Source organism: Ylistrum balloti, unplaced genomic scaffold (assembly GCF_031769215.1).
Source record: "Ylistrum balloti isolate Yb309-2 unplaced genomic scaffold, AGI_CSIRO_Ybal_v1 Utg371090, whole genome shotgun sequence".
Lineage (NCBI taxonomy): Eukaryota > Metazoa > Mollusca > Bivalvia > Pectinida > Pectinidae > Ylistrum > Ylistrum balloti.
The window spans coordinates 60,820-72,339 of record NW_026782601.1 but is presented as its reverse complement, the minus strand read 5'-3'; the positions used below and the strand labels follow the sequence as shown (position 1 = coordinate 72,339).

General features: G+C 35.2%; 1 protein-coding gene across 1 annotated transcript; it reads left to right on the top strand.

The window, feature by feature from the left end:
* Window positions 1–104: 104 nt before the first annotated feature.
* LOC132560647 (E3 ubiquitin-protein ligase RNF25-like) lies at window positions 105–11,254 on the top strand. The gene is made up of 8 exons (XM_060225311.1): window positions 105–139; window positions 1,356–1,427; window positions 2,491–2,593; window positions 3,122–3,189; window positions 3,410–3,479; window positions 4,564–4,779; window positions 6,516–6,731; window positions 8,624–11,254. The coding sequence occupies exons 1-8, from the start codon at window positions 105–107 to the stop codon at window positions 9,968–9,970; spliced, it is 2,127 nt and encodes a 708-aa protein (XP_060081294.1). The 3' UTR covers window positions 9,971–11,254.
* The last annotated feature ends 266 nt before the right edge of the window (window positions 11,255–11,520 follow it).

The window sequence follows — 11,520 nt, the reverse complement described above, 5'->3', positions numbered from 1 at the left end:
CGGACCAGTGTTTACTGAATTATAATCGATTTTTTTTTTGTAAAAAAAATCCCTATCCGGAGATGGTCTCTCCGTCTTCCGTTTTTTTACTTAGACAAATCAAGATGGCTGAGGAGTACAGCCTTACGGCCGATGACAGGTACTGTAATAGAAGTTTATGTAATCTGCTCGTCAATTGTTGTAGATCGCATAAAAAATTCGGTTGTATATATTAATTGATGTTTGATAAATATATTTATACAATAGCATGGGTGACATTCAGTTATATTGATCAACATATTACGACTTTATTATGCAAGATTCTCGGCCACGTCAGTTATAGTACCCTTATAACACATTAAACTAGCTGACTTATACACGTATCAAGAATTACACATGTATTACATAAAATCACCATTTGAACGGAAACGACATTCTGATGACAGAAAAAAAGTCAAAATAAAATGATGATGCGAAAATGGTGTATATCTCTTGCTGTGTGCATTTTTTCTGAAGAGATAGATTTCAGTTTTTATTTTTTAGCTGTTCAAATCTGTATTAAGAAAAAATACACAAATTTGCCAATGAAATACTAACAAAAAATATTTTATGGTGAATAGTTTTAATCACTATTTTTGTATTATTTCTGGAGGCATGGCATGTTTAAGCAACAACAATTATCCTGGTGCAAGGTCACACAGGTAAATTGTGCATGTGATGTCCTTGACAAAATGGCCATTCCAAAACACATAATAGTCAGGAACTGATGTCCAGAAGATATGTGAAATATATAGTAATATACATTACGAATGTGTTATACCCCTGAAATATCAGGAGTTGTATGTAAACATTAGTCCTACTTTGTTAGTAGTATGATAGCTATATTTCTGTGATTACGGCCTAGGTTTCAATCTCCATCATCAGATCCTTATATAATAATCAACATCGACAGCTCTTCAGATCCTCATTATATATAAATTAACATTAACAGCTAAATCATGATCACCAATGATAAGAATCAGGATGGGAAATGAAATGAGAGGATTCTTTGGAGTACCAGTTCATCGTCTTACACCAAGGATGTTTACACATTCTCAGTTGTAGCATGGTGAAATTTAATGTTGTGCACTGTAACTGTTTTCAGTATTAAGAGTATGTTAATATTCAACTATATACTACATGGAAATTTCTAATGATGGGTATAAATCTGTAATGAAATAAAAAACTGAGGAAACAAAATTCAAAGAATTAGAATATGTTTTGTAGTTTGGTATTTGTAATTTGAATATGTATGCTGCTCATGTCTCAGTTAAAGTGATGTATTTGTGTTTTTGTTAGGTTCATTGTAACATAATACACTGTTCCTTATTTTGTAGTATCATTCATGAAGAGCTGGAGGTCCTTGAGTCTATATACATTGATGAACTTGAAGTCGACCATGATCACAAGTAATACAAATATTCCTTTTTTCCTGTTTAGTTGACCTAGTGTCAACCTGAATGATAGTAGAAAACTCTTTCTATGTTCTGGATTCCTGTGTTTATGATTGAGGAGAATCAAAAAGAAAAAGAAATGTTTAGAATTATATATACAATTAAATGTACCTTAAATAAAGAAACTTGTGTATTTTCCTTTCTGGTTGACTGATTATAGATTTCTAAAATGAGAGAATTCATAACTGAAAATTAAGTCAAATATATGAATCCTCCTTTTAACAGGCTGCTTTACAATGTATTTTAAATAAAGCTTATGACTTCTTTTTACATTCTGATGGCATTACAAGATGAAATGAATCAAGCATGTAAATGATAGAGAAAGTAATTTCATTTATAGTGAATATAAGACCATACAAATTATAGATCTGTGGGTAACAGCACCATCGAATACAAGTTTGCATTTGTCAAATTTTTAGTTCAGCAGGCCTGAAGAGCCAGGTGAGCTTATGACCGCAGTCGTAGGTCTGTTCATCACTTTAACTTCAAGTTGCTACTAGTTATGAATGACAGAGCCGATTTCAACTAAATTTGATCAGAAGCATCCCTGGAGGGAGAGGAATCATTTCTTTGTTGGGCCTAATAGAAGAAATAGAGCAAATCATTTGAATCCTACTCCTCTGGTAGAAATAATTTTATCCAAAGCATTTTTAACTGAAGAGGAATCAGTTTTGTGTAAACAATGGGTCTTGACCCCTTGGGATGGGATGGGACAGGTCACAATAGGGGAGATACAACAAATTTAATAAAATTGTTCTTATTCTACAAGAATTATTGAATTTTGCCCCAATTTGGGTCTGAAGCATCCTTATAAGAAGAGAACTTAATTTCATGTAATTGGTACATCTGGCCCCCATAAGGCAGAGGAGAAATCGCATATAAATCATTTACATGATTTTCATTCAGTTAAGTTGAAGCAATTTCAGATAGCTTAACCAGGTGAGCAAGGCAGGCCCTATTGGCCACTTGTTATTGAGTTAACTCCCCTTATTCAATGTGTGACTTCTTTGTACTGCAGAGGTCATCCATCCAGTATTAGCCTCCAGCTGCATCCATCAACAGGCGAGGATGTACATAAGAAGTTTGTCTGTATGACACTGACACTCAATGTGCCTATCAAGGTATGTGTTTCGTAGTTGGTAATAGCTCTGACATCCTTAAGGCCTGAATCTCTCCTTCAGACCTCAATCTGTCTAAATAATATGACTTGCTTTGGGACTGAAATTCAAATGGCAAGAGAAATAATAGTAATGCAGAATTTTTGTCTTTTTGCTTAAAGATAACTCCTTATATCAGACCCTACTTTTATTCAGTTGAATTTCAATCTTTTGTGTAGGAGGTATTTATTCATTCCAGAAAATGGATTTGATAATTCTTCTTGAATCATAATTGGATGCAAATGTCAAATGTCAACATCAAAAAATCTTCATCACGTTGAAAAACTTTGTTGTTATGAAAATGAATAGTATAGAGGTTTCATTAGTGGATGTCAGTGACATGGAAATTATACTTAGGGATGGGATTTTATGTCCTGTCCTTTACACGCTTATAGGATTTTCTTATTTCAATAAATCTTACAATTTGGCTTGTTTCCTAGAAATCAGTTCAATAAGTTTGAAAATTGAGGTCAGTTTCACAATTTCTTGCAGTATCCTGTTGAGCTACCAGAAGTCCTCATTAGGAATCCACGAGGCATAGGGGAGGAGGAGTTGGAGAGGTGAGTTCTTTCAGGAATATCATTGGATAGGTCAGGGGGAGGGGGACAAGTGAGTTTTATAAGGAACGTCATTGGATAGGTGTAGGGGAAGATGTATCTTTGGTCTGGATTATTGACACGGTTAAAAGTATTTCAAAAATTTGTAAAAAATATGATTGATATGCCTGATACCTTGGTTTTCTCTTTGATCAATGAATAATTTCCCTCTATTCTCTTACAGCTTACATGAAGCTATGAACCAGCTGGCTGTTGAAAGAAGAGGTGGACATATGTTGTACGATATTATTGAGGTGAGAAACAGTGAAATATTGCTATAATTGTATGTAAATGCTATGATTTATCGACCTTATTCTTTTTTGTGAAAGCATGTGTTGAAAAAAATATATGATGACTTTACTGATTTTTCCCCAACTAGAAATAGATTTCTGATATGTCCCCCAGAAGAAATAGTTTTACTGACATGTTCCCTACCAGAAATAGTTTTTCTGACATGTACCCTACCAGAAATAGTTTTTCTGACATGTTTCCTACCAGAAATAGTTTCAGTGATATGTTCTCTATCAGGAATAGTTTTAGTGATATGTTCCCCTCCAGAAAATTTATAGTTATACCGTGTAGCATAAACCAGATGTTTGGCAGTATATGTGAGCTATAAATCCATGTGTTTATAAATTCCACTTTTTAATAATGAAGAATTATGTCTCTTTCTCACAAATTTTCAGCCCACAATCTGGTAGCAGTCTTGTATTTTAACAGTAAAAGATTGTTATTACAATTTCTCAAGACATGCTGGATGGATCATCCACAAATTACATTTGTAGGTTTCTCTTTGTATCTAGTTGTGCATGGTCTGATTTTGGATCTGATCTGAAAATGATATGGCCAACAGGCAGCCATCTTGTATTTTGACAATTACAGTTTGTTATTGCAATTTCTTGAGAAGTGCTACACTGCTCTTTCTCAAATTTAATGTGTAGGTTCCCCTTGACTTCTTTGATTTTGAGACTGATCAGAAAAAACAAAATGTCTCACAGGTAACCATCATGGATTTGACAAAGATTATTAACGGGTTTGAAGGGATATTTTCTAATTTAATATGATTAAGAGCAAGAACAGAGAAAAAAATAGAAAAAGGGAAAAAGATCCAATTTTAAAGAACAAATAAAGATGAAACAGTGATGTAAACCAAGACCCCTCTGGGATCTTTAGTTAGGTTAGTTGCAAACAAATGACTCAAGTATCAATTTCTGGTCTCCAGAGCAGTAACTACAGTACAAAGCGATGGAATATGTGAGAGCTGAACTGAGAGAAATGAAGTCTATTTACTTTATACTGAATTTACATTAGAGATAAATTTGCTGTTTTGTTTTAAAGCTTGCCAAGGAAAGTCTGACAGAGGGAAATGTACCCCACTGTCCCTGTATGATTTGTCTGGAGCACTTTTGTGAAGGAGAAGAGTTCACACGTACTGACTGCTATCACTATTTCCACCGACACTGTCTGTACCGCTATGTATCTCACTGTATTGAGGCACAGAAGAATGAGGAAAACCAGCGCCCAAAACATGGAGAACAGGAGGAAAAGAACGAGGTTTAAATACTGTTAAACAGTCAACCTTATAATAATGTGTATTGTAAAATCCCAACACTGCAACTAATTGTAGCATGAAATGTCTTCATAGGGTAAAGTATAAAACACTGTCCAGAGTCCCTAGGTAAGTGCTTACAAGGTCGCATCAGGCACCCGACACAATACCCATGTTTAGATAAAGTTAGGGTGAGTCGTTGAGAAATACAATTCAACACCAATCCTCAGTTTTAGACTTCTGTATTCAGAGTCATCAACATGCATGAAGTGTGCTCATAACTGTTCACATGAACAGCATGCACCATCACTCTCGTTGATGTAGGGTAAAATCTGACTATTACTACACAGTACAATCCAACAAAGCTACAGCTAGTAATGAAATTCCCTGGACTAAACATTCACTCTCTTCTTGTACTAAACCATAGTCAAGCAGACTTTGCCAAATCTGGTAAACAGGAAGTCAAGCAGATTGACCTAAATACATCGGGATACACATAAACATATAGAAAACAAATGGAACTAATCAATATTTTAGCATTTTAAAACTAAAACAGAATTCAGTTGTTCAGCATGTTATGTTTTATTTCTTACCATAAAGAAGTAGTGGTTATGAAATACTTTTTTTAACTTGATCATTTTCATGATCTAGTCTCCAATATACTCATGAATTCATTTTTCAACTTGATGCAGATTTCCAACATCAGCATTGGAGAAATTTGTTTTAACAATTTGCTTAAGTGTGTCATTGAAATGTGAAGCGGAGAGTATAATAATGATGATCTTTGTGATATATTCCAATTTGTCTTTTCTTTGCTTCAAGTAAGTTTGTCGTTTGTCGGCAGTTTTAGAATGTGGGCAATGACAATAACACTTAAGTGATATTCTCAATCCAGAGATCAACTTCAGTAAATAATATCACAGCTAAATGAAATTATATCTCATGGTATTGTCCTTTGCCTTCACTGGATAAATCTGTAGAGAATGATATATAAATCCCAACCTTCATTTGAAAGAAACATATCAGCAACTTTGGAAGAGTCTCCCATCGTGATCTCTCCACAGTGTCTGTTACATTAGCGAATAAAAAGACATTTACAATTCTGAAATAGATATAACAAATTTTGTTTATTTACACTAGGAATCAATATCAACAACAATTTAGACTATCTAATGTATTGAGCTTCAACCTACAACCCAAGCCCAATCTGTTGACAACTTGACTGGAATGTGGGCGGAGCTTCTCAATCATCAGTGGTTGAAAGAGGTGTTTTGATTGGCAAAGAACATGTGAGAGACTGTTTCAGACAAAGTTGTACAGATCTTTGTTTTTCTTGAATTTTGCTGGTATTGCAATAATTACATCTCTTTTAGACTCAAATTATCTTAGAATGGGGATAGCATGTTTGTTTTTATGCATATACAGAAGACTAGATTCATGAATTTTGTTGTTTTAACACTTGCCTGCATCTCATGTTGAAACCAGAGTTCATGATCTCATCTCCAATATATGCATAAAACAAGCGTACTATCCCCTAATTGAAATACAGAGAAATTTCAAATTGGTAATAGTAATTTTTCCATGGCATACTTGCACAAATGAAAACAGAGAATGCCAATCATTTAAAATTGAATTGACTGATTATTGATACAAAAAACCTGAAACCTATTTTTTAACCTTTAACCATTGAGCATAACAAAATTATCAAACAGACATTACTCAGTTATTTTCCCCTTTGTAGGTATTATGTCCAGTTTGCAGAGAGATCATTTACTACGACATTGACCTCCTATCCTTATCCCAAGGTCAAGTGAAGGAAGATGATTGTCAGTACACACCCTCAGCAGATATCCTAAAATGGCAAGTAGAAATGGCAGCCATTTTGGAAGCCCAGAGACAGAAAGGAGGAGTTATTGACTTAGAGGCAGAGAAAAACAAGTTTCTAGTAACAGCTGAGGTAGGTTTACTGCTATGTCTATCTTACAATAACGCATTAGTTGGTAATAAGTTCTCAAATACATAGTATTGTTTCATAAAATTGCAAACAAATATTGTATACAAAGTCAGGGGGATGGAGGGCTTATTACAGGACAAATACAAAGACAAATATGGTACACAAAGTAAGGAGGGTGGGGGCTTATTACAAGGATAAATATGGAACCTACAGTAAGGAGAGTGGAGGCTTATTACAGGACAAATATGGTACCCAAAGTAAGGAGGGTGGAGGCTTATTACAGGACAAATATGGTACCCAAAGTAAGGAGGGTGGAGGCTTATTACAGGACAATTATGGTACCCAAAGTAAGGAGGGTGGAGACTTATTACAGGACGTATATAGCACCCAAAGTAAGGAGGGTGGAGGCTTATTACAGGACAAATATGGTACCCACAGTAAGGAGGGTTGAGGCTTATTACAAGGATAAATATGGTACTCAAAGTAAGGCGAGAGGGGGCTTATTACAAGAACAAATATGGTACCTAAAGTAAGGAGAATGGAGGCTTATTACAAGGATAAATATGGTACCCACAGTAAGGAGGGTTGAGGCTTATTACAAGGATAAATATGGTACCCAAAGTAAGGAGAATAGACCCTTATTTCAAGAACAAATATGGTACCTAAAGTAAGGAGAATCGAGGCTTATTACAAAGATAAATATGGTACCTAAAGTAAGGAGAATGGAGGCTTATTACAAGGATAAATATGGTACCCACAGTAAGTAGGGTTGAGGCTTATTACAAGGATAAATATGGTACCCAAAGTAAGGAGAATAGACCCTTATTACAAGAACAAATATGGTACCTAAAGTAAGGAGAATGGAGGCTTATTACAAGGATAAATATGGTACCCAAAGTAAGGAGAGTGGGGCCTTATTACAAGAACAAATATGGTACCTAAAGTAAGGAGAATGGAGGCTTATTACAAGGATATGGTACCCAAAGTAAGGAGAATTGAGGCTTATTACAAGGATAAATATAAACCCTTATTACAAGAACAAATATGGTACCTAAAGTAAGGAGAATGGAGGCTTATTACAAGGATAAATATGGACCCAAAGTATGGAATACCCTTATTTCAAGAACAAATATGGTACCTAAAGTAAGGAGAATGGAGGCTTATTACAAGGATAAATGTGGTACACAAAGTAAGGAGGGTTGAGGCTTATTACAAGGATAAATATGGTACCCAAAGTAAGGAGAGTGGGGCCTTATTACAAGAACAAATATGGTACCCAAAGTAAGGAGAATAGACCCTTATTTCAAGAACAAATATGGTACCTAAAGTAAGGAGAATGGAGACTTATTACAGGATAAATATAAAGACAAATATGGTACCCAAAGTAAGGAGAATGGAGACTTATTACAGGATAAATATAAAGACAAATATGGTACCTAAAGTAAGGAGGGTGGGGGCTTATTACAGGATAAATATAAAGACAAATATGGTACCTAAAGTAAGGAGGGTGGGGGCTTATTACAGGATAAATATAAAGACAAATATGGTACCCAAAGTAAGGAGGGTGGGGGCTTATTACAAGAACAAATATGGTACCCAAAGTAAGGAGGGTGGGGGCTTATTACAAGGATAAATATGGTACCCAACATAAGGAGAGTGGTGAGGGCTTATTACAGGACAAGGAAATCACACTTGTTTTTATTATTAATACCAATGGGTCAATATATCACATCATGTGTTACTTGTCAATAGATCAGGGTAAAAGTTTCTATGTTCAAATATTTGGGTTTAGTTAATCTAAGTGTCTGAATTTCTGTTTACTGGAGACACATTACAGAATTGATAAGATATGTCTCCATCAATTATACTGATTATATTTTCATTGTGCTACTCAGGACACTGTTCAACTACCACGGCAAGGCCCAAGTTCTGAGCTGGAGGACATTACAAAGACAAATACAGAAGCAAAGGAGAACAAACTGGTGTTAGAAAATAAGGCAGTCCAGAATTGTCAAAGTAGGACACAGTTTAAAAATGATCGACATAACAGAGCAGATCGACCAAGGCCAGGCTCTGGTCAGAGAAGTCACAGATACAGAGGTCCTAGAAACTACAGTCAAGATGGACATTGGTCATCTGATGGGAGGAATAGAGGGCATAAAACCCCCAACAATTACCACCAAGGTCAAGGTAGTAAAAGAAAAGAAGACTACAGTTACAAACAATCCTGGCGTAGATCTGACCAGACAGATGTCAACCATGGAACTATTTCGCCCAAAAATGAAGATGTGGATATAAACAAAAATTGTGAATCTACTTCTGAAATAGAAGTTGAAAGTGTGTTAAGGTCTGAAAGTAGAACTGTAGCAAAAGATGATGATTCCAAAGACAAACAGGTGCACAACAATAAGACTGAAATCTGTGATAAAGACTTGAAAAAAGAAAACCCAAACCATGATCAGAAAGACCTAGACGGCGCTGTGATTTCTCCCCGGAAATATACAGACAATCAGACAGAGCAAGTTCATGTGGATTCTGTTAAAAGAAAAGGATTTCCAGTGTCAGAAAGCAAAAGTAGTGCAAAGTTTTCTAACAATGCAAATTACAGGGATAATGAAAGTAGAAAGTCTGAGAATGAAAATAGCCATTATTATCAAGGTAGAAATAAGGAAAGAGGACATTCAAGTCATGGCAGAGGTCAAGGTCGTTCAGAAAGAGGTCGTGGACGTGGTTCAAGGCGAAGTGCAAACCAAGAAGACCATAGAGTGTCCAATGGTAAATACGATAGAACACAAGACAAAAAGGAAAGAGTTGGGATGAATAGCAAAGCTAACAGAACAGAGATCCAGGGCAATAATGACAAAGGATTGGTCTATGAGGAAATTGGTGGTAGAGAAGTAAGCTGTGATCACAAACAAACAAATAGATACTCAGGAAATGGGGAGTCGGAATACAACATTGAAAATCACACAGAGTCACATAACTCAAGGGGAGACATGAGGAGAAGTGTTGAGACTTCCTCAGAAAAGTATGGTGGCAGATTTACTAAGGCTCGGAAACATTTGAACAAGGATACACATGAACGTGTATTTGAAAGTGATCAAAAGACATATGATAAAGCTAAAAATAATCTGCCAAGTTCAGGGTTTAAGCGACCACCACCAGGATTTTCTCAGGTCAAAAATGTAAAAAGTCACGTCAAAATTCCACCTGGGTTTGAGAAACTTGAAACATCTAGTTAAATGAAGTTGTGGCTGTTATAGCAATGGTAGGTTATGATTACTGTTAAATCAAATACTGTGATGGAGATCAGTGTTTGTAATAACTAATAGCAATGGTAGGTTATGATTACTGTTAAATCAAATACTGTGATGGAGATCAGTGTTTGTAATAACTATTTCACGGACATTTGATTTTGTGGAACATTATGGTAAAACAATTGTATTCACTGATTTTTTTTATTATTGCCCATATCTATCAGGTGCATCACTTCATGAACAATGACAGCTGGGATTTTTTGGAAATATGTGAAAAAGGATAATTTTGAAAAGGAAATCCTTATCTGTTGATCAACAGTCTGGATATGTAAATTTTTGCGTCATGATAACGCATGCACACAATACACTGTCGCCTGTAAACAAAAACGGCTTCCCAGCTGAATCTATTGGGATAATGTTGGCGATTAATGCCACTTATTTTGTGATTCTGAATTTACTGAAGAGTTATCAAACAACATTTGCCACACCCACAACAAGATCAGGTGCTGAAAAACAGGATTTTACTTACTATGTCTCTATTGTCACTGTCATCTTTGCTGGCCATCGTGTGTTCATGTTTACAGAATTAACTGCCTCGTTTTCAAAACTTTTTTGCAATGTTATTAGTGCTAAATTTGAGAAGGGTTTCCTGAGCCAAAGAAATGGTCAAGCTGAATATTGGAAATTGACTCTGAATATCAGGATAACCTAGAAATGGGAATGTATAAAACAGGTGTAATCTGTAACAAAATTATTGTTTTCACCCTGATGTCCCTTTAAGTCTACATATATTTATTGTACCAGGGTAACAGGGACATATGAATTGGTCTTTTATAATTCATTACCCATGAAATCAATAAAAATAAATTCCCCGCAGGAATTTGTGATTTAACAATACATCATGTTTAAGTGTAATGCTTACACTATTTTTACCCGAGTGTTAGAGAAAGTAAAATTTATAACAAGGAAAGATTATATGTTGGTTTGTAAGAACAGGAAATCATTGAATAGTTGTTTAATTATTTTGCAAATAAAGCAATGTGGATTTTTTTTATAAATGCTATGTAGATTATAGGCCTAGAGTTATCACATATTTCTGCAGATTGTAACCATGGCTACTAACATATACATGTATGTTTCTCTGTATACTTCTCATTGATCAAATTACTGGGTGATTTAGTGTAACATACACAGACTACAATATTTCTTAAAATCATTTTTCATTATTTATTGATATTACTTTATATGGAATTGATGTACTTGATTCAAGTAATCTTATTGTGTTATGTTTGTCAGACTGAAAGATGAAAATACCAATTATTATTGATAACAATAAATGAGATATGTGTTTTTGAATGGGATGCAAACCAGGCTCACTTAACAGGATGCCTCTTTTAACACTTGGAAAGGCATGAATGCCAGAATTGGCCTAATTTGGCCTCAAGCATCTTTGGATGAACAGGAGTTAAATCGAATAAACAGTAAGCCCCCTTGGGGCTGGAGAAGCAAGGTAAAATAGGCCTCTGTCCCCGTGG

Bases quoted from the DNA above. Each gene is read 5' to 3' on its own strand.
- LOC132560647 (XM_060225311.1), top strand. From the start codon at position 105: ATGGCTGAGGAGTACAGCCTTACGGCCGATGACAG. The intron at 140-1,355 runs GTACTGTAATAG...CTTATTTTGTAG, and splicing joins AGCCTTACGGCCGATGACAG to TATCATTCATGAAGAGCTGG. The intron at 3,190-3,409 runs GTGAGTTCTTTC...ATTCTCTTACAG, and splicing joins GGGGAGGAGGAGTTGGAGAG to CTTACATGAAGCTATGAACC.